Source organism: Monodelphis domestica, chromosome 1, assembly GCF_027887165.1.
Source record: "Monodelphis domestica isolate mMonDom1 chromosome 1, mMonDom1.pri, whole genome shotgun sequence".
Taxonomy (NCBI): Eukaryota; Metazoa; Chordata; class Mammalia; order Didelphimorphia; family Didelphidae; genus Monodelphis; species Monodelphis domestica.
In genome coordinates, this window is record NC_077227.1 from 466,837,645 (window position 1) to 466,861,804 (window position 24,160).

Sequence of the window (24,160 nt, forward strand, 5' to 3'; positions counted from 1 at the left end):
AAGAAGGATGAGGTGAACCTAGATGAGCAGAAGTATTTATACCAGCTCTTTTGGGAGGTATCAAAGAGCTAGAAACTAAGGGCATACTCATCAATTGGAGAATAGTTGAACAAATTATGGCATGTGAATGTAATGGAATATTGTACTATAAGAAATTACAAAAGGGGACATTTTCAGAGAAACTTAGAAAGACTTGTATAAGTGAATTGAACAGAACCAGGAGAACAATTTATACAAAAACAACATTGGAAAAAATAAAAAACAAAAACTTTGAAAGACAACTCTGATCGATGTAATGACCAAGCAAGATTCCAGAGGAATGATGATGAAGCATGCTACTACTCACCCCCTTGATATACCACTCCCCACCAAAGAATGATGAAGTGACTCAAGATGTGAAAAAAGTCACTGTTGGTCACAGCCATTGTGGGGACTTACTTTGCTTGCATATGAATATTTGTTTCAAGGGGTTTGTTTTTCTTTTCTTTTTCCATGGGGAAGATAGTGAGAGTTTGGAAAGAAATAAATTTGTTAAATGAAAAAATTTAATAGAATTGAGGGATAATTATGACCAGCACCATCTTATAAAGGATAAAACCAGACTAAAGAAAGCTTGTCAAGGTATCTAAATATGCAAAGTCATTCCAAGAGCATTCAGAAATGAATATCAAAAGAGGACTACAAAGCAAAGAAAAATGGAAAACAGCTACAAAAATTCTTATAAGCTATTTTCTCCATCAAGGATAATCATATCAGCACACTTCAATCCTAAATTCACAGTTCCTGAGGTGCTCACAGAGGAAAAAGAAATGGCACTTAAGAGAACAAAGGATAGAAAAACAGAGAGACTAGCTCCAGGTATATGCTTTCATATATAATAATATAACACAACATCACATCATATCAGATAATAAAATTTGGGCCTTGGATTCAACTGATTCCAAAAGGTGACCCTCCTTTTCCCCCCTCCACAGAAAAAAATAATAACTGCAAAAATTATGCTTAGTTTCCCATTTGTATAAAATTGTTATGAGGGTCATCCATGCAAAAACCAAGGACATTCTTGGTGATAGTATTAATACAGACAAATAACCTTTTGCAAAGGATACTCAACAATGGACCCTATCTTTACCACCTCCTGACTGCCTCTGTCCTCCGAGGCTTTGTTCTGGGCTCTTTTCTCTCTGTACACCCTCTATTGGGGATATCATCAATTCTCATAGATTCAATCATCATGTCTATACAGAAGAGTCCCAGATCTTTAACCAACTCCAATGTCATTCCTGGTTCACTAGCCTGGAGCTCTGTAGTTTTGTCACTAAATGTACCTACCAAAGGCATCTCAAACTCAACATGCCCCAAACAGGTGACATAATTTTTACCCCTAAACCCACCCCTTCTTCCAAACTTCCCTGCTTTTGACAAGCATCCTACCATCCTTCAAGACACCCAGATTTACAAACTTGGAATGATCCATTACTCTTTATTCTCCCTCATGCTATAATATCTCATTATTTGTCAAAAATCTGATCATTTTTCCTCAACACTATCTCTTCAATTTGTCTCCTTCTCTCTATTCACATGGCCACCAGCCTAATTCATGCTCTTATTACTTCTTACTGAAATAACTTCATTGGTCTTCCTGTAACCAGTTTCTCTCCCCTCTTCAATCTCTTCTCTATATCTCTTGTTTACCAAATTCAGTGGCCTTTTCTCAGTCTTTATTCTCCTTGAACCCTCTGTAGCCTCTAACACTATTGATGACCCTTCCTCTTTGACAATAATTTCTTTCTAGGTTTTCAGGGCATCACTTCTTGTTTCTTGTCTTCTTGTTTCTCAGTCTCCTTTGTTGGATCTTCTTCCAGATCATGCCCTCTAACTTGTAGGGGTTCTATAGAGTTCTGTCTTACACCTTCTCTTTTCCCTCTCTACTACTTCACTAGATGATCTCATCAACTCTCATGGATTTAATCACCACCTCTATGCAGACAGTTCTCAAATCTATCCTATATGGCCCCCACCTCTCTTCCAACCTCCAGTCCTGTATTTACACCTGCCCATCATCAACAAGATGTCTAAGAGACATCTTAAATTCGACATGTCCAAAACAGAAGTCATTATCTTTTCCCCAACCCTTCCCCACTGCCCACCTTTCCTTACTTCTCCTGAATGTCAAACAGTATCCTTAGACTTCATTCCCCAGTGCCACTGGCCTCCTGGCTGTTCCTCAAATAAGGCATTCTCAGGTGTGGGCACTTTCTCTGGTTGTCCTTCATGCCTGAAATACTCTCCTCCTCATCTTTGCCTATTGATTATCCTGGCTTCCTTTAATTAAGTCTCAACTAAAATTCCAATCCTTTTCCATCCTAGTGTCTTCTCTTTGTTAATTCTTTCCTGTTTATCCTGAATATAGCTTGCTTGTATGTGTTTGTTTGCATGCTGTCTCCCTATCAGAGTGTAAGCTGAGGGTTGTCTTTGCAAAATGTCTGGCACTTGTTCAATTGTGCCTATGTCTGACACTTCATGACTCCATTGGGCGTTTTCTTGGCACAGACACTGGGGTGGGTTGTCATTTCCTTTTCCAGTAGATTAAGGCAAACAGAGGTTGTGACTTACCCAGGGTAACAGAGCTAGTAAGTGTATAAGGCCAGATGGAACTCCAGTCCTCCTGCCTCCAGACCCAATCAGCCAACAAACTTTTATTAAACACACACTATGATCCAGACTGAGGTGGTCAGGGGATGCTTAATAAAAGTTTGTTGACTGATTGATTAGTTTATTACATCAGTCTGAACACTATGTAATTAGAATGATCAAGTTTGGTCCTAAAGAAAAAAGAACAAGCATTGTCTTCCCTTCTTTGGGGGAGTGAAGGATGAGTGTAGAACCCTCCTAACCCTTTCAGGTTCAGCTGTCATGCTAAGGAAGTTTGGCCTCAATGCTTTCCCCCTCTTTTTCTTTTTTATTCTTTGTTACAAGGGAAAGTTCTCTGGGGAAAGGTGTATATTTGGAAATGATAGTGATGTAAAAACAAAATATAGCAATAATTGTTTCTAATCCTTAGCAAAGCTCAGTTGCTCCTGCCTAGAAGAGGCTTTTCTTCATCTCTCATCCCCCTCAGTTATCAGCAGTCTTCTACCATGCTACTTTCGTTTTATTTATACATACTCTGCATTTACTTATGTGCATAAATATCTTCTGCCTCTCCTTCGGGAGAATTTAAGTTCCTTGATGGAAGGGGCAGTTTTTGTCTTTATAACTCCAGTACTGGGCACAAATATATACTTAATAAATGCTTACTGAATAAATATATAAATGAACACTTGCATTACCTACCTAACAGGCTTCTTGTTTTATTTTATTTTATTATTTTAAAAACCCTTCCCTCCTATCTTAAAAATCAATACTAAGTATTGGTTCCAAAGCAGAAGAGTGATAAGGGCAAAGCAATTGGGGTTAAGTGACTTGCTTAGGGTCACACAGCTAGGAAATGTCTGAGGTCATATTTGAACCCAGGACTTCCAGTCTCCAGGTCTGGTTCTTTTTATCCACTGAGTCACCTAACTGCCTCAAAAGTTCCACTGCCTACACACACACACCCCCAAACCCCCCCCTCCCAGGCTGTTAAACTAGTTGAATAGGCATTTTTAGTCTTACTTGACTCTTTCAAGACCCCTTTGGGGTTTTTGACAAAGATAATGGAATATCTTTGCCAATTTCTTCTCCAGTTCACTTTACAGATGAGGAAATCAAGGCCAACAGGGTTAAGTGACTTGCCTAGGGGGTTATACAACTAGTAAGTGTCTGAGGCCTGATTTGGAGCTCTTCCTGATTCCAGGCCCAGCACTCTATCCACCATGATGACTAGATGCCCAGAATTACTGTTTTATAAGATAACCTTGTAGTCTCAGTTTCTTCATCTATAAAATGGGAATAAATTAGCACCTACCTCAGTGTTATTGTGAAGATGTGATAATGTATGTAAAGTGATATATTAACATTAAAGTGTGATCTATCTTGAGACAATTAGGTACCATGATTTGCTGGACTTGATTTCAAATCCTGATTCAACCACTTACTATTGCTCTCCTGGGCAAAACATTTAACCTCTCAATCTGTTTCCTCATTTGCAAAATGAGGATAATAATAACACCCAACTGGTGTTATTCTAAAAATCTAATGTGATAATATATTTAAGCACTTTGCAAACTTTAAATCAACTGTAAATCTTTGCTGTATTATGGGAGTATATCTCAGGAGCCCATACAAAACAAGCTTAAAAATAAAATTATAGAAGCACAGATCACTAGAGCTTGTAAGGCACCTTAAGGATAATCTAGTTCAATCCCCTTGCATTATGAATTAGGAAATTGAGACCAACACATGAGAAGTGATTTGCCCAGTATTACAATAAGAAATACTAGCAGAATTAGGCCTAGAACTCAGATCTTCTACTGCCAATCCAGTCCAATAAGCATTTATTAAGCATCAACTTGATGTCTGACACTATCCTAGGTACTGGGATAAAAGATAAAACCAAAACTAGTCCCTTCCTTCAAGGGGTTAATATTCTATCAGGGAAGATATAACATGTAAACAGACTGTATATATGGGATTATTTGGGGAAAAGAAGAGAACTAATAACTGAGATCTGGAAAGTATTGACTATAAGGAAAGCACTTTGTAAAATGTTACATAAATATGAACAATAACTATCAGCATAATCCAGGTCATATTTTATCATCTTATTGATATTGACTTAATATGGGAGACTCTCTCAAATACTTAACTAAAATCGAGATGTTATATCTTCAGCATTCCCCTCATCTACCCACCTATTAGAATTATACTCTTAGGGCTAAAAGGGACTCTGAAACTTTAGTCCCAACCTCATTTTAAATGAGGAAGCTGAAGCCAGTATGGTTAAACACCTCTTAGATGCCTTAACATGTTTAGAATTAAGACAGCACATAAAAATACTTTGCTCACATCATCACCAAGGTCAATATTCTTTAAATTGGCAACACTTCACTACACTATCTTTCAAATGGACACTCTTTTACCTGTAACTTGGAACTTCATATATTTCTCAGATATTTGTATCCCAGTGCTTAGAACAATGTCAGGCACAAAGTAAGCACTAAAACATACCTGTTGACTAAGTGACCATATGCAGAAGCACTTTAAAAATGATTTCATGAAGCCAGGCCATACTAGAAGTGAATAATCTATAAAATTTATCCTTCCCTTTTCACAAATGAAAAAACAGGGCCAGAGATTGTTTCAGAATTACACAAAGGTAAACTGCAGATCAGTAGCAGAATAGAAAGATTTTCTGTTTTGAAGCATGAGTAAGTAAAACGGAGGAAAAACTCTGTGCTTGAATCAGAAGTGGGTTCAAGTTTTTATTTTCCCCACTTACTGATTTCATGACCTTAGTCAAGTCACATCCCCACTATAGGCCCCATATATAAAATAAAAGGTATAAACTATTTAGTTATTTAACGTCCAGCTCTGACAGAATTGTCGATTTCAAGCTATTTTGAATATAACTTGGGGCCTTAATAATTAAAGTTCTAAAAGTCAGGATAGAGAAAAAGCCTAAAGTGTCAAAAGGCAGGGGGTTTTAGTTTTGATTATATCATTAACTCACAACCTGACTTTGGCCAAGTTATTTCCACTCATAGGTCCTTAGTTTTCTTATCTGCATAAGGAAGAAATTCCCTTGTCTCTTACATTCCATGATTCTACAGCCTCTTTAACTTATGGTGTAGTTTTATAAATAGGCAGCTGAGACCCTGCCTGAGATCTAGTTTTTTCTGGGTAACTCCACTAAGGTAATTTATAGGATCATAAATCTAGAGCTTGAAGGAGCTTCAGAGGCTGTGTAATACAAACTCCTCATTTTACAGATACGGAAACCGAGGAGCAGGCAAGTTAATTGATTTGCCCAAGTCACCAAAGTTGTGATAGGAAAAAGATCCTTCCCTCTTAACTCCTGAACCAGCGTTCTTTTCACTCTACAGCCCCGATGAAAAAGAAACTAACAAACAAACCAAGACACCGAGGAGTCAAGCATATTAACAGATTAATCCTGATCACCAAATCAAAACAGCCAGAAAACATATCTCTTGGTATCACATATACAAGCTCAAAGATCCAGAACAGCCTTACCTTTCTCTCTTTGGCTCCTACAGATCTGGAGAATTTCTTGTGCTCTGGGCGGTGAAAACCTGGGAAGGTCCAGTCCTCGGAAATATTGAGAAGTAAACTTTCATCTGCTGCCATAGCTTGTCCAAGGCAGAGTGGGTGGGCTATGTGGAAGAAAGAGCCTGTGGTTTTAAATCCCAAAGAAATTACTGCTCAGCTGCTCCAGGACGTAACTTCACAGTAGTCAGTTTCACTACTACTCCAGTTCACACGTGAGGGAAGGAGTGCAGTCCTGAATTACGAGGAAGGACCCCGGCATAGCTGCCTCGCACACTCCCTTAGACATTCAGTCACTGGGATACCTTCGTGATTCACTTTCTCCTTTCTATTTTTGCTCCAGAGGCTTAGGAAGAGATAAGACTAAACAAACAAACAAGTTAATTTAAATGCATCTGAGTGTCTTGAAGCATCTGAGAAATATAAATAAGGAGAATAACACATTGTAGAGCAGGTAAGTGGTGTATCTTAGTTCAGTGCAGGAACTCAGCCTTGCTTTATATTACAAGCCACCCTCTCCTTTTGGGGTTGGGATCTTTTCTGCTCTGTTGAGTCTTTCTGCTCTGTTTCTAATGGATTTATCTATATGGTTTGGAAGGAGTTTCTAATCTTTTCCTCTTTCTTAGGATTGAAAGGGGTTAGTTTATGAAAACATGCAGAGTCCTGCCCACCAAAGAAAAAGAGAGGAAAGAAAAATGACTATATAAGAGATGATATTTGTAAAGAACCCTGCATTCCTACGACCCAAGGGGCCAGGAGAAAGAAAGGCCAGGAACTCACGCTCTTCAGATATTTCTTTAATGCAGAACCTAAATGGTCATAACTGGTTTTCTCTCTAAAGGATGAGAGGTGCCAAACGATCGTTGGCAACCCTCCTCAAAGTGTGATCTGCACTTTAGTAGGCCAGACACGTGGGTCACTCGAAGCTTTCACCCTTGGCTAAAAGAGTGATTCCCCAAGTGGGAGAGGAGTGAAGAAGGACTACTATTTACATCCGCCAGTTTTTCTTCCTCTGGGTTCCTTGCCATTTCATCTGATTTTTGTGGGGATGCGCCCAGAGCCTCGACACCCCCCACCCCCAGCCCCTTTCCCCTTCCCTCCACCCCTCAATACACATCACCCCCACGAAGGTATGCTTGTGGTAGTTCGAAAGAGGCCAAGGTTTCTAGGCAGGCAGTACGTTAGTCACCAGTGCCCAGATTTGGTTGCTAGGCAACGACGGGGTCCTTCCTGGCTCGGCGGCGCTCCGGGCCGCGGGGAGCCGGGAAAAGGAGGGGGGACCGGAGGGGGCGGCAGCGGCAGCGGCGGCGGCGGGAGTTTGCGCGTCCCCGGCTCGGGCCTTTCCACTCCAGGGAAGATGTCTGTGTCCGACGAGCCCCGAGTGATGTCCTCGGTGGATGAGGCTGAGCCGCCAGAGGAGGAGGAAGATGAGGAGGAGGAGGAGGAAGGAAAAAGGAGGGAGAAGGAGCCGGTGGCTGCGGCCCCTGGGGCAGCTGGGGCTGCGGGGCCCAGCGCCAGCTTCGGGCTGGTGGCGGCGCGGCGGGAGCCGGCCGTGAAGCTGCAGCACGCCGTCAGCGGCCTGGAACCGCTCTCCTGGTCTGAGGACCACCGAGTGTCGGTTTCCACCGCCCGCAGCATTGCCGTGCTGGAGCTTATCTGCGATGTGCACAGCCCGGGCCAGGATCTGGTCATCCACCGCACCTCAGTCCCCGCTCCGGCCAACAGCTGCTTGCTCAAGGTAAGTCCGGGCTTCCCTTCTTCGCAGTCGCTGAGACCCGCCGCCCGCCTGCTCCTCCTCCTCCTGCTTTCCTAAGGTTTCTCGGTCCTCCCTTCCCTAGCTTGGGATCTATTTGTGGTCCTTTCACTCACTGTCAGGGACCCCCCGGCCCCTGATCTCGCATCCCTCCTCTTCACCCCCACTCCCTTGATCAACAGCTGTTGCTGAATATTTACCGTGCGACCCGTGCCAAAGGCACTGGCCTGGTTCTGAGAAAAAGAACCAGTGCCTACCCTCTGGGATGGCTCGACAGCTGTTTCCACCCACCCTTCCCCCGCCCCCAGGATGCCAGAGTTTTCACCCAGTTCACCCGCCCTTCTCTGGGAATCTGCCCCCAAGTCTTAGCTTTGGTCCACCAAGAGCTCTGACTCCACCTGTCTTGTCTTCTTGCAGTTGGTGTAACAGTTCCTGGCTCCCTCCCACCCCTGAGCCAACCCTAGACCTACCACTATTGCCTGCCACTTCCTATTGTCTGGGACTGGCTCCTGGAAGGCAGGCCCAGAAGCTGGCTTTGTTTACTCCAGTGTGAGCTGCTCCTTTTGCTTTTGAGGAAGGAATTTGACCTTTTGTTGTTGTTAAGATGATTTTAGTAACCAAAGTTATAAAGTTTTCTGTGCCTCAGTAATGGGCAAATGAGTAAAAACACAGTGTACCACAAATTGGATGCTGCTCGGCACTTTTCAATAAAAGCAAAACTCAATCTATCTGCAGCTACTGTTTGATTTCCGCTTACTGTCCAAAAAGTAAAAATTATTAAGGCCTCACATTTCACTTAATGGTTAACATGTAGACATGCAGTTTTAACCTTTTGGGCAATCAGTTCTAAGTCTTTTTTTCAAGCATTTTCATCGTGCTTCTTTAACTTTTACTCTTCCCTCCTATTTAAAAAATCCTCTTAATAGTCAAGGGAAATCAAAGAAGGCTACTAACACATTGATGAATTTTTTGTAAAAACTTATGGGAAGACTTGGACAAGAGTAACAAGGGATGGGCAATCTTAGGTGAGTTGCATTTTGCACCCAAGTACATGAGATTGCAGGTCTATTTAAATATTTAAGACCATGTAACTACTCTTCAAGTTTTGAAAGTTCAAGAACTCTCCCCTGAAAATAAAAGTTTAAATTAGTTAACATTTTAAACCCATTGCCTTTGGGGCAATGGACATAACCTCAAGAAAATTGCTGACTAGTTTCTAAGTCAGCTTATAAATTGAAGAAAAGCAATGTTAAATTGATAAAGGCATACCATGGAACATATAGGTTGTACTAGGGGGTGATAAAAATAAGCTTATTAGATCTAAACATAAAACAGTACAGTACAACAAGTATCTTATAGCCTAGCATTGTGTTACAGTTTATATGAGAAACTAAAAGATTTATTTATGGTCAGGCAGCAGTTAAGTATCTGAAGTGAGATTTGAATTCAAGTCTTCTGACTCCAGCCCTCTTTACATTATTCTGTAAGACACGGACTTTCATTAAATCATGCTTAGCATGACAAAAATATATGCATAAAGGGAACTCGAAGGAAAGGCTAGTCAGGGGAAGCTTTATGGAAGATATAAAGCTTGTCCAAAAAGTGGAAAGGTATTCCAGTGATAAGAATGAAAATTATTTTATGCAAAATCATCAACATCGTTTTTTTGTCCACTAGCTCCTTTCTTGATACCTACAAATATCTCTCCATCTTTAAAAAACCTTCAGTTGACCATACCATCTCCTCAAACCATTAACCTATATTCTTCTTTCTCTTTCATAGTCTCTCTTTATATTCCAACTGGTCTAGTTCAGGCCCTTGATCTCTTGTCTGAACTGTTGCAGTAATTAATACATTGGTTTCCCTGTATCTAGTCTTTCTTCTCCATCCTTCTCTCTGTTACCAAAGTGATATTACTAAAGCATATATGAGTATGCTGTTCTTCTGCTCAGGAAGCTTTAGGAGCTCCCATCTCCTGTAGGAGAAAATAGAAACTCATTTGAATGTATTCACAATTAGGTTCCCACCTAGTTTTCCATGTTCAATACACTTTAGTCACATATTCTAGCCAAACTAGCCTGGTTCCTATTTGCTGTGCATAGCATTCTATTTCTTACTTATGGAAAGCCCATAAGTGAACATAGCTATCCCTTGCATATGGAGTGCTCTTTCCATTCAAAGCTCATCTCAAGGGCTAATTCCTTCAAGAAGCCATTTCTAATGATCCTAGTTGTTGAAATCCTCTCCCCACTCATTGTGAATTTATTTTTTACATTTCCAGTATTCACTTCTTTGTAGAATACAAGATCCTTGTTGGCAAGAACTGTTCTACTTTTGTATTAGTATCCATAGCACCCAGCAGAGTGCTTGGCAAAAGGAACTATTTTTGTTTTCCTAGTAGGCAGTACCTGGTTTACAACTTCATTCATAAGGCTCTTAGATTTACAGTTGTAACAATTGTCAGTTTGTAAAAGCAATGTTTTTCATCAGATTTAATGAGTACCCTCTTAAAAGTTATCATAGAAGAGCCTGTAAACTTTCTTGACTCCAATGTTATTAATAATGTTCTTTGATATTGATTCTAAAAACTCAATAAGTTGACTATAGTAACTAAGAATAGAGTCACTTGTAGGATTTGAAGTGGGGGTACTGAATGGATATGACATTATAATTAAAATAAAGGGATAAATAATTAAAATAAAATAAATTAAAGCTGTCCCCTGGCCCATGTCCCATTGAAGGTTTAGCTTGGGTTTGGGGCAGGGAATAGAACTCAGCTACTAGAACATTACTTCTCAAAGAGAATATTTGACTGCCAGTCAGAGCATCAGTTAATCAACAAGCTTTTATTGGATATTTACTAGTGCCTGGAACTGTGCTAAGCACTGGTGATATAAAGAAAAAACAAAAAACATTACAATCTTTGAAAGAGCCCAGCATCAGGTCATGGGAGTCAGGGTAGGGCCAGGTAGAGCTAAGATGGGAAGGAGTATGGTGATGACAAACAAATTATAAGGGATGGAGGAAAGAGATGCCACATATGGATAAGTATCTATAAGATAGTCAGTAGATAGAAGGTGGCTTTAGAGTGGAAAGCATTAGCAGCAATGGGGGACATGAGATGGCATTTGAGCTGAGAGTTAAAGGAAGCCAGGGAAGCTAAGAGATGGAGTTGAGAAGGGACAGAATTCTAGGTATAGGAAATAGCCAGTACAAAGGCAAAGAGTCAAAAGAAAATGAGATTTCATGTGTGTGAGCAACAGCAAGTAAAGCCAGTGTAACTTTCATATAAAAAGACTGGAAAGGAAGGAAGGAGCCACGGCTTTACAAAACAAAATTGTAAAGAGCTTTAAACACCAAATAGAGGACTTTATATTTCATCTTGAAAGTAATAAGGAAGCCCCTGAAATGTATTGACTAAAAGCATGACATGACTAGAACTTTAAAATATTAACTGGACCTTTACTCATTTCACTTTAGCTCACTGGTTGAAAAGAAGAGTTGGAATACTCCTTGTCCCCCATTGCCATTTCTAGATTCTCCACCTACTTCCCTCAGTCAATAACCTTCCCTCCTTTGAGTACACCACACAATCAAGATTCTCTTAGCTATTGTATAGACCACCTCCAGGTTACTCCCCTTCTTTCCTCAACAAGTTTAACATCTGGCTCATAATTTTTCTCTCTTCACCAGCTCCTGCCCTCATACTAGGGGACTTGCAACTTATATACTGATTCTTCCTTAAACACTCCAGGCACTCAAATTCCTCAACTACTCACCTCCTGTGACCTTCTCATACACTACCACACCTCAACCATGCATAGAGATAGTCATATCTTTGATCTTATCATCATCCAGAAATGTTCTATATCCTCCATTTGATTGTGAGTTCCTTGAGGACAGGGACTGTCTTTTCTCCTTTATCTCCAGCACATAGTAGACTTTGTTCCTTTTGGATAAGCATATTATAATTTGTTATATTTTATAACAAATCATTTTATTATATTATTATTATGTTTCATATATTGTTATATGTTTAAAAAATAAAGATTAATGGTAACTAAAAAACAGTAATAGGAAAGTTGAGAAATGGAGGGAAGATATCAAGTTCTATTTTGGACATGTTGAGTTTGAAATGTCTGTGAGACATTTAGTTCAAATGTACAATAAGCAGATTCAGAGACTAGGCTTGAGAAAAAATAGATCTGGGAAATCATCTGCATAGAGATAATAATTAAACCCATGGAAATGAATGAGGCAGTTTAGAGAGAAAAGAGGAGAGGGCCCAGGACAGAGCCTTCAGGGATACCCATAGTTAATAATGGTCATGACAAGGAAGAAGATCCAGCAAAAATGACTTAAGTAGTAGTGGGACAGGTAGGAGGAGAGTAATGGAGAACATAGTAATGAAAGCCCAGAGAGGAGGGAGAATGTGATCAACAGTAATCAAATGATTCAGAGAGATCCCAAAAGATGAGGATTATAAAGGGGCCATTAGATTTGACAAGTATAAGATCACTACTTACTTAGAGTAATTTCAGTTGCATGATGAGGTCACATGACATTAAAAAAAGTTTTAGAAGAGAGTGAGAAGTGGAAGCACTGATTGTAGATGACTTTTTCGAGGAATTTAACTTAGAAGAGGAGGAGGGATATAGGATGATGGCTGGAGTACATGGTAGTACCCAGTGAGGGTAGGCATGTTTGTAGGCACCAGTGGAGAAAACAATAGAGAGACATTAAAGATTAGAGAAAGGTTGAAGAGTATTATGTGGCATTCTGTTGGAGGAGATGGGAAAGAATTAGAGGTACATGCATGGAAAAAAGTTTGGCTTTGGTTTTGGCAAACAAAAGAGCTACAGCAGCAGCATCAGAAACAGGCAGAAAGGATAATATAGACAGTAGAGGACTGACATCAGAGGATTGTGAGATGAAAAGGGGGAGCTCTCAGCAAATAGTCTCATTGTTTTTAGTGAAGTACAGGTCAAAGTTCCCAGCAGAATGAGTGCATAGACAGAATGGTATAGGAAGCCTGAAGAGAGAAGGAAACGTTTGAAACAGCTGCTATGATTTGAGGAATAAGGAATTGATTAAGGAGGAGCAGTAGGATTGCTTTGCTGCATTGAGGGCCCAGGATGAAATAAGCTGATAAGAATTTGTTAACTTGATTGGAAAAAAGAACAACCAGCACCACCTTGAGGCATTCTTGTTTTAGAAGAAATTTTAAGAAATTGACTTGGTCCCTACTCCACATCCTGCCTAAATGGAAAATCTTTATTCTTAACTCTTAGTAAATATTAACCTGGGTAAGTTAATTTTTTTCCATTTTTAATTGAATTTAATATGCATCACATCATATAAGCCACTATTTCAGTTCTCATCTTTGTTAAAAAAAACTCTGTCTAGAATATGAATGATAAATTGTCTGCAGCCCCATAAAGACCTCTCTGGGTTTAAACTATTATATATTGATAGGGTATGTGAAGAAATCTGTATTTGTCCTTTGGGTTTTCTGTTGCTGCTGGTCTTGGAATTTAAATTTTTACTACTTAGCATGTTTCAGGTTTGGCTGTGTCTCCCCAAAATGAACCTTCCTACAGTGTGATTTTCACTTACAATTCTACTTCAAGGTAGAGTTACAGATCTTTTTTTTGTAGTTCTTGTGCTATAAGTCTGATTTATAATACAGAAAGAACCTAAGTTCAATACTCTCATTTTACAGATGAAGAAATTGATAGATAATAAGAGATATAAAGTGACTTGTCCAACAACATAGCCATTTTTAGTTCCAAAATGTCTGGGAGATAATCTGGGTTTCCAGAGTTCTAGCGCAATTTTTAAAAATTTTTGTAATTAGGTACCCTTCTTTAAGAATGTCTTGATTCACAAAACATATTAGGAGACATTAATTATTAATTAATATTTTTAATTGTTAACATAATAAAATTATTAACTGGCCAAGAGTTTGCAGGGAGTATTGTTCAGTCATTGTCAGTCATTTCTAACTCTTTGTGACCTCATTTGAGGTTTTCTTTTTTTAATTAATTAATTTAGAATATTTTTCCATGGTTACATAATTTATGTTCTTTCCCTCCCTTCCTCCCTCCCACCTTCCAGAGCTGATGAGCAATTCCACTGGGTTTTACATGTATCATTGTTCAACATTTTTTTCCATATTATTAATATTTGTAATAGAGAGTGATCATTTAAAGTCAACATCCCCAGTCATGTTTTTCTTCTGTTTCTGCTTCCATAGTTCTTTCTCTGGAGATGGATAGCATTCTTTCTCATAAATTCCTCTGGATTATCTTGCTGCTAGTAGAAAAGTCTATTATATTCAATTGTGCCATAATGTATCAGTCTCTTTGTACAATGTTCTCCTGGTTCTGCTCCTTTTACTCTGCATCAATTCCTAGAGGTCTTTCTAGTTCACATGGATTTGCTCATTATTCCTTTTAGCACAATAGTATTCCATCATCATCAGATACTACAATTTGTTCAGCCATTCCCCAATCAATGGATACCCCCATCATTTTCCAATTTTTGCCACCACAAAGAGCTTGGCTATCGATGCCAGTCAAGTTATTTCTTTTTTTTAAACCCTTATATATATACTGTATATTATATATATATATATATATACATACATATATATATATATATATATATATATATATATATATACTGTGTATTGGCTCCAAGGCAGAAGAGTGGTAAGGGCTAGGCAATGGGGGTCAAGTGACTTGCCCAGGTTCACACAGCTGGGAAGTGGCTGAAGCCGGATTTGAACCTAGGACCTCCCACCTCTAGGCTTGGCTCTCAATCCACTGAGCCACCCAGCCGCCCAATCCACTGAGCCACCCAGCCGCATTGTACACATATTTATCCCTATTATCTCTTTGGGGTACAAACCCAGCAGTGGTATGACTGGATCAAAGGGAAGGCAGTCTTTTAAAGACTTTTGTGCATAGTTGCAAATTGCCTTCCAGAATGGTTGGCTCAATTCACAATTCCATCAGCAATGCATTAGTGTCCCAATTTTGTCACATCCCCTCCAACATTTACTACTTTCCTTTGCTGTCATATTGGCCAGTCTACTAGGTGTAAGGTGGTACTTCAGAGTTGTTTTGATATACATTTCTCTGATTATGAGAGATTTAGAACACTTTTTCATGTGCTTATTGATAGTTTTTGATTACTTAATATGAAAACTGTCTATTCATGTCCCTTGCTCATTTATCATTTGGGAAATGACTTGATTTTTTTGTACAATTAATTTAGCTTCTTATAAATTTGAGAAATTAGACCTTTGTCAGAAGTTTTTGTTATAAAGATTGTTTCCCAATTTGTTGCTTCCCTTCTAATTTTGGCTGCATTGGTTTTGTTTGTACAAAACCTTTTTAATTTAATGTAATTGGAATTATTCATTTTACATTTTGTAATATTCTCTATCTCTTGCTTGGTCTTAAATTCTTTCCTTTCCCAAAGATCTGACAGGTATACTATTCTATGTTTACCTAATTTACTTATAATTTCCTTCTTTATATTTAAGTAATTTACTCATTCTGAATTTATCTTGATATAGGGTGTGAGATATTTATCTAAACCTAATCTCTCCCATACTATTTTCTAATTCTCCCAGCAGTTTTTGTCAAATAGTGGGTTCTTGTCCCCAAAGCTGAGATCTTTGGGTTTATCATACACTATCTTGCTGAGGTCATTTACCTCACTTGGGGTTTTCTTATCAAAGATCCTAGAGTGGTTTGCTATTTCCTTCTTCAACTCATTTAGCAGAAGAGGAAACTGAGGCAAACAGGGTGAAGTGGCTTACCCACCGTCACACAGCCAGTAAGTGTTGGAGGCCAGATTTGAACTCAGGTCTTCCTGACTTCAGCCCCAACACTCTTATCTCCTTTGCTACATAGGTACAGAGAATGGGAATCTTTAAAAGGGCAGCTACTCTCTCTTAGTGTATCTAAGTGATCATTTAGAGATTTGTTACTGAATTTGTACCTGAATAAGGCATATGGAGTGGAAAAAGATGATTTGTATCAGCCCTTGAAAATCATTGTAGGAGAGTGCAAATTGCCATCCTTGGAATCCAGGAAGAGTTGAATTCAAATCTCACCTTTCTGGTAGTAGTCTCTCGGTAACCGAGGATGACAATTGTCTGTGCGTTTTCATCTATGGTGTATAGATAAGTGCACAAAGATACTTGTGCGTGAAGGAGATTTAAGTGGAAAAGTCGATGCACAGAGACAGTCCTACTCTCTCGGCATTGAAAGCCTGGGTCCAGTGGCACAAAAAATCGTTACACCTGGAGACTTCCTCAGCTGCATTGGATGGCCATGTTGTCTTTGTGCTCCACAGTGCTTTGCTGCGTTGCCATCTCAGCCGTTGAACCTTCTTATTGGTTTCTTGCGCCTGTTCAGCCGAAGCAGTCTTCACATGCTGGGTGAGCAAAGCCTTGGTTCACCAGGGGTCTACGGCCTGATGGCTACCCTCACAAGGTTTAGCCGGCCTGTCTAAGCCGTTGTCCGGGGTGTGGCCGCTGCCACATGCTAGCAGCTACTGGGAGCCACAAATGAGAGCTGGGTGTCAGGTGGGGGTCAGAGGCTGGAGAGCTGCCCTAGAAGGGCATGACAAGCCCTCCATACCAGAGATACTACCCCTCCCTGAGCACCCCATACACCCCAATCTCACCTTTAATAATTTACTAATTTGTGACAAGGAGCACAAGTCACTTCCATTCCACAAATACTTAAGCACCCAAGAATGATCCATAGATAGCAATTTAGTGGATTTTTCAAATAATATTTTTTTCTATTATACATAAAAACAAAAGTGTTTAAACATTCATTTTTAAAGTTTTGAGTTCCAAATTCTCACTTCTTCTGACTCTTCCTCCCTTCCTTGAGACAATATGTAATATAATATAGGTTTTACATGTGTCATCATGTAAAATTTTTTTTCATATTAGTCATTTTGGATAGCACTTTATTGTTTACAAAGTGCTTTGCATACCTTGGTTTATTTATAACAATAATCCTATGAAAGAGGTAGGAAGGATATTATCTGCATTTTAACTATAAGGAGAGAAGTGATTCAGTGAGAGTTGGACCTAGACAATAATCACTGATGACTAGATATCCAGTTTCTAAGACGGTCTTTAATGGAATGGCATAGATTCTGTACTTGGCTTCCTGCCATTTAAAATTTTATTCTTATCTGGCATATTTATAAAATTTGCAGATGCCATAATGTTGGGATGGGCAACTAACATGTTGGATGATAGGATCTCATTACTTTTCAACAGTGTAGAATACTGGGCCAAATCTAAAGATTTTATATTTATCCCTATTCAATTTCCATTTTGCATTTAGGTTCAAAGAATTAACTTTGCAGATAAAAATAAGGGAGGTGTAGTTAGCAAGATTATAGTGACCCTCAAACTCAGTGTGAACCAGTAGTATGATATAGAAACTAAGGGGAACAGTATATACCAGTTTACTTTGTCCCAGGTAGACCACATCTGTAGTACTAAGTGTATATTTGGGGAAAGACACTGATAAGCTGTGTTAAATGTTTTATGGTTGGACTTGAATATTTAACTAGTGGTCTCCAGGAATTTAATTACTAAATCTCAAAAATGAATTACTAAAGTAAATGGAATTACTAGTAGTTTGTTTACAATAGAGAGAAGATCTTAAGGAAGAGATAAAATTGGGGATTGAGAGAGAGAAAGCTCTGGCTTCCTCTAAACCATTTAGAAAGTTTAAGGCATCGGTCAGGGGAAAGGAGTCTCAAGAGGATGGGCCTTTCTCGGACTCCAGAAAGGCAAGGAAACTAAATCAGCCTTTCACTATCCAAGGTGACTGTCAAAAAGGAAAGCAGTCTGAGGTCTCCTGCACAAGCTCCTCCAGGGCTCCAGTTCCACAGCCAAGTGTCTTCATTCCAAGTCTGAGTGTCTGTCTTCCAGTCTCTCAAGTGTCTGCTTCCAGTCTCTGAAGGGTCTGCTTCCAGTCCAACTCCAAGTGACTGAATTCTTGATTCATCCTCTTGTGTGTCTCTGTTTCCTCTATTTAAAGATCTTTTTGTCTTGTGTCACCTCCCCTATACTTTACATCTACCAATCACAGCAGACACTCCTCTCCAGGACTGCCCACTCAATGTATGAAATGGGTATTCACACCTTTTGTGGTTAGTTAACACCTTTTTGTAGTTGGTTAACACCCTTTTTGTAGTTAAAATGGGTAAATCTACTTTAAATACTGAGTTAACACTTTGGGGATTAAAATCTAAAAATAGACAGGGGATTACAGTTCAATCTTCACAATAAAGGAAGAGCTAAGTACCTTCATTATTATAATCTGGAGATAGCCAAATCCAATCTTCACAGCTGGAACATCCAGAAGAGTGGCTAACCTGGTGAAGGGTCTTCAGATCATGCCACATGAGGATATTTAGCCTGGAAAAGAGAAGCTATGATAACTATCTTAAAGTATTTGAAGGATTGTGAAAGAAATATGGAAGAAGGATTAGACTTATTATGATTGGACCCAAAGGATAGTACTAGGACTAGATGGAAGTTGTAGAGAGGCAGATTTCAATTGTAGACTTCCCAGTTTGGCTAGAATTTAGAACTAAGGAGAATAATGTAAAATAAGATAGGTTGGAACCAGACTCTGAAGGGTCTTTGCCTTTCTGAACCTCAGCTTCCTCATCTCTACAATAGGGATTGTTATACCTATAGTACCTCACAAGATTGTTGTGATGATCAAATGAGATGCTTTTTGCAAAGTGATACTAAATCACTAAATATATGTTAGCTTTTATATATATATATGTTGACTGGAACAACCTCCAGGAAGTGATGCAGAGCGAAAGGAGCAGAACCAGGAGAACATTGTACACAGAGACTAATACACTGTGGTATAATCGAATGTAATGGACTTCTCCATAAATGGTGGTGTAATGTCCCTGAACAATCTGCAGGGATCTCGGAGAAAAACACTATCCATAAGCAGAGGATAAACTGGGGGAGTAGAAACACCGAGGAAAAGCAACTGCCTGACTACAGCGGTTGAGGGGACATGACAGAGGAGAGACTCTAAATGAACACTCTAATGCAAATACTAACAACATGGCAATGGGTTCGAATCAAGACATATGTGATACCCAGTGAAATCACGCGTCGGCTACTGGGGGTGGGGGGTGGGGAAGAAAATGATCTTTGTCTTTAATGAATAATGCTTGGAAACGATCAAATAAAATATAAAATTTTTAAAAAAGTGAAAAAAAATATATATATATATGTTGAGAGCTAGGCCTAGAGATGGGAGGTCCTGGGTTCAAATCTGGCCTCAGACACTTCCCAGCTGTGTGACCCTGGGCAAGTCACTTGACCCCTATTGCCTAGCCCTTACCACTTTTCTGCCTTGGAGCCAATACACAGTATTGACTCCAAGATGGAAGGTAAGGGTTAAAAAAAAAAAAAATATATATATATATATATATATATATGCCTGGACTCATTTAATATTTGAATGCCTCCAGTGACAGAGTGCCTCTGTTCTGTTAATGAATAACAAATGTTAGTAAATTTATCCTGTATTGAGCAAAAATATTCCTTCTGGTAATTTCCAGCAGTTGTTCTTACTTTTGTCCTCAGAAGTTACACAGAATAAATATAATTATTCTTATGTGACAGTGGTCTTTCAGATTTTTCAAGATGGTTATCTCATCTTCCTTAAGTATTATCTTGTCTAAACTGAACATTTTTAGTTCCTTCAACTATTGCTCATGTGAATTAGTTTTCAGATCTCTAATCAAAAGAGAGAGAACTAAAGACATCATCCCAATGTAGTCTGATAAATGTAGGGACAGTAGAACTATTAATTCCTTTGATCTGAACACTTTCTATTAACATACTGAAAAAATTCATTAACTTTTAAAATAGTTCCATTGGCTGGTTGAGCCAATGAAAACTTCCAAATCTTTTTCATGTGAATTACATTTGGCTGTATCCCTTATTCTTACGCAGGTCATTTTTTAAAACCTGAAATATACTTTCTATTTGATGCTTGTGGTTTAATGATTTCATGATATAGGTACTCTTCCTTCTCATATTATGTGACTTTTATCCATGCTTTTTTGTAAGTTCCTCAAGGACAATCTGTCTTAAGATGCAGGATACTGTATATTTGTATTTTTAATATCTCAGAGTTACCAATATATTACACCTCAGGTTGCTTCCCTGCTCCAAGACTATTTCTCCCATATTTAAAAAAAAAACCTCTAAACTTCTTGAGAGGGACATCTGATTGCAATCAATGCCTTTACTACCTTTCCACTCATTCTCTTCTTAACTCTTTGCAATCTGGTTTCTGATATGATCATTCAACTGAAACTGTGCTCTCCAAAGTTATCTGTGATCTCTTAATCAACAAATGTAATGGCCTTTTCTCAATCCTCATTTCTCTTGATCTCAGCTTTTGGCACTATCACCCTCTTCTCCTTGATACATTCTTCTCTTTAGGTTTTCCTGACATGCTTCCTCTTAGTTCTCCTACCAATCTGACCACTTATTTTCAGTCTCCTTCACTCCATCTTCATCCAGGTCCCACCACTAACTTCAGTTTCCTCAAAGGGTCTCTCCTGTGTCATCTCTTCTTGCTCTATACTATTTTGCTTGGTGATGTCATTGGCTCCCATGGATTCAACTATCACTTCTATTCTGATGATTCTCACATCTATTTATCTAGCCCTAATTTCTCTACGGTCTTGAATTTCCAACTGCCTACTAGACATTTTTCACTAAATGCCCTGTTGACATTTTAAACTCAACATTTCCAAAACTGAATTCATTTTCCTCCTCAAATCTCTCTCTCTCTCTCTCTCTCTCTCTCTCTCTCTCTCTCTCTCTCTCTCTCTCTCTCTCTCTCTCTCTCTCACACACACACACACACACACACACACACACACACACACACCAACTTCCCTATTACTGTTGAAAGCAACACCATCATCCCATTTATCCAAGCTCACAACGGTAGCATCATCTTCAATTCCTTATTCTACCATGTATTTACCAAGTTCTGTCAATTGTATCTTTGCAACATACCTCTAACATGTTCTCCATTTTGTCTTTTGGCACTGCCACTACCCTGACCAGGCCCTTATCACCTCACACCTTGACAATTTTTTGCAGTACTCTTTGGACAGGTCACCTTGCCTCAAGTCTCTCTTTGAATCCATCTTTCAAAAAGTTGCCAAAGTGATCTTTCTAAAGAGCAGATGTGATCATGTCACTTTCATTTTCAGTAAAATCTAGTGGCTCTTCATTGCATCTAGAATCAAAAATAAAATTCTTTGTGTGGATAATATAATCCTTGTTGCTTTGCCTCTATTTGGCTGTTAAAGTCTTTCATAACCTGGTCCCTTCCTATCTTTCCAGTTTTGTTACACTTTAAACCTCTCTGGTGCCTACCATTCAGTGACTAGCCTCTTTGCTCATTCTAAGAACAACATTCCTAGAACACATTTAAAATGCATTCAGTTCATTCGTACTGACTGGTTTCATGTCTGGAATGTTCTCCATCCTTCTCTCTACCTCTGGTTTCCTTAACTTTTTTCAAGTCTCATCTCAAAGCCTGTCTTCTGCAAGAAATCTTTTTCACTTCCCCTTAATTCTAATGCCTTCCCCCTGACATCTCCAATTTATCGTGTTTTTAGCCTAATTGTTTGTACCTAATTTTGAGTTCCTTGTGGTCAGGAATTATTTTTGCCTCTCTTTGTGCCTCTAGTATGCACAGTGCCTAGCACATAACAAGTGCAGAATAAAATTTTGATGACCTGTTGACTTAACTATCTATTAGTTATCTTCACATATATTCCTCCTAAATTTTATCTTGTCTGATTAAGCTTATCTTTTCAGCCAGTGGAGATAATTTTGAATTTTGATTCAATAATCCAATGAATTGGCTTATCCCTTCCAGTGTCAAATCATCAGTAAATTTGACGAGTGCATCTTGTACATGTTTATCCACATCATTCATAAAAATGTTGAATAGGTAAGAGAGAGAGCTCTGTGACTTAGCATAAAAAATCTGCATCCAGGTTGCTATTGATCCAGTAAGCAACACTCAGTGAGTTAGATTATTTAGCCAGCAACAATTCCACTTAATTGTACTTCCATTTAGCATCCATTTCACAAGGATATCATGAGAGACTTTGTCTCATCCACATGGATATTGCGAGAAACTTTATCATAAGCTCATTACTTGAGGTTACACATATAGAAAATAATAGAACTGAGATTCAAACCAAAGTTCTCTGACTTCACTCTTTCCACTCCCCCATCCTTGTTCCGTAGTGTTCTTTCCATCTTTCAAACAGTTTACTTAAAGTCTGAACTCATTAGTCTTTTTTGAAATCACATCATTCTATGACAACATTCTTCTGCTCTACCAGGACAGTAACTCTATCAATGAAGGAAAGTAGATTTGTTTGTCAAGGTCTGTTTTTCTATGATCACTGCACACTTTTCTAAGTGTTTAGAATCCATTTGTTTTATTTTCTATTTTAGAATGTTACCAGGGTAAAACATGGAGCTTGCCTGAGCAAAAATGTCCAGAATCTTTCTCTTTCCTTTTTTAAAAATTGGGGATATTGTGAAAATATCCTCAGCCTTATTGAGCCTTCCCTAGTCTCTGGTTTATAAAAACTTTATTAACAGTGGTTCTGTTATTACACTCATGTTTTTTCTATAATATAAATCCTCTGTGCCTGGAGATATTAATTGATTTAAAGTTCTTAGGTACTTTGTCTTCTCATATATTGTGGGCTTCAATTTCATATAAACTGTATTTGTTCTACCTTTTTCAATTAAAAGAATTTTCCTTGATGAAAAAGATGAAAGCAAAATTGGGACTTGAATGCATCTGTTTACATTGCCTACCCACTCATAAGCAATGGACCTGTCCCTTAATTCTTATTCTTTTTCTTGCCTCAGCTGTAGATTAAAGAGCTTTTTATTGTCCTCACCATTTTCCACAAAATTCAGCATATTTCGGCCTTCCTCGACATGAATCTTAGCAAGTTTGTGCTACTACTTTATAGTCATAGGATTTAGAGCAAACTGAGCCATAGAGATACATTCTCTCATTTTCTAGTTGAGGAAACCAAGCATTGAAGAGATCAGAGCCCATTCCACTATACCATACTTGTTCTGTATCTCTCTTTTCCATCTTTGGTACAGATCCAAGTCCATCAGAGAGTTCCTTGTCACAGGGCAGGTTTTATTAAGTGTAAAGTGAATAATATAATAAGAATTATAAGTTCAGAAGATAGAGAGATGGTTCAGGGTTGGAATGGTCAGGGAAGGCTTTGTACAGAGGCAGATATGAACTGAGTCTCCCAAGAGTGGTAGGAACTAGCTAGACAAAGAGAGTGAGAGATTCTCCATTTTGGGGAACAGCAAGAATTTGTAGGATATACACTTAAAGACCCAACTAACTAAAGTTAGAGGTCACCTATGAGAGGGCCATAAAAAAATCAAATTAAGTCATTGAAGTTCTGAGAATAATTTATGAAGTTCCCATTAAGAAACTTAGACATTTAACCACAAACAATACTTGCCATTGAAAAGTTGTCATTCTGTGCCTTGTCATTATGTTACCACCACACTACCACCCTGTCAGGTATATCATAGGAAGGTTTTTGTTCCCCAAGGGAATGTAAAACATCTGACACTTAACTTTTAACGCACTTATGGTTTTGTGTGAGGGCTAGCTGACTGCTGTGTTAGTATTAGTATTTAACATTTTTATTTTATGGAACTGAGGATCATTTAACCATGTGGTTTTTCCTCTTTGAGATAAAGGGGGAGGCCAAGTTATTAATAGCATTTATTGTTCCTTTAAAAATAATAATAATAGCCAGTCCAGGGTAAGTAATTTTAGTTGACCCTTAGAGAATGTAAGAACACTTTTTTTAATGGTGCATTTAGTCTTAACATTATAGTCATAGGGGGTGGGCACCACTCTGCTCTCACAGAGTGATCCTAAGAGATGTGACAAAGAGTAACAATTAAACAAAAATGTCTCGTTCATTGATTTCATCTGGTATTATATACAATGACCTGTCTCCTGTCACTCTGATTACAGGAGGGAAATGTTTTATTATATGCTCATTTTGATT

The 24,160-nt window shown here is 38.7% G+C and overlaps 2 protein-coding genes across 3 annotated transcripts in view; one reads left to right on the forward strand and one right to left on the reverse strand.

Annotated features, from left to right (window-relative positions):
- DDX31 (DEAD-box helicase 31) overlaps positions 1–7,251 on the reverse strand; it is a 93,458-nt gene extending 86,207 nt beyond the window's left edge. Inside the window, exon 1 of one of the 2 annotated variants that reach the window (XM_001370914.4) lies at positions 6,175–7,247. In XM_001370914.4, the coding sequence (XP_001370951.1) occupies positions 6,175–6,288 (114 nt within the window). In that variant the 5' untranslated portion in view covers positions 6,289–7,247. Of the gene's footprint in view, positions 1–6,174 lie in introns of both variants that reach the window. The other variant, XM_007475202.3, reaches the window with a different exon arrangement.
- An 85-nt stretch (positions 7,252–7,336) lies between these two features.
- The window catches only part of GTF3C4 (general transcription factor IIIC subunit 4), a 34,113-nt gene continuing 17,289 nt past the window's right edge, over positions 7,337–24,160 (forward strand). The window contains exon 1 of the mRNA XM_007475200.3: positions 7,337–7,945. Within this exon, the coding sequence (XP_007475262.3) occupies positions 7,340–7,945 (606 nt within the window). The 5' untranslated portion in view covers positions 7,337–7,339. The remainder of the gene's footprint in view (positions 7,946–24,160) is intronic.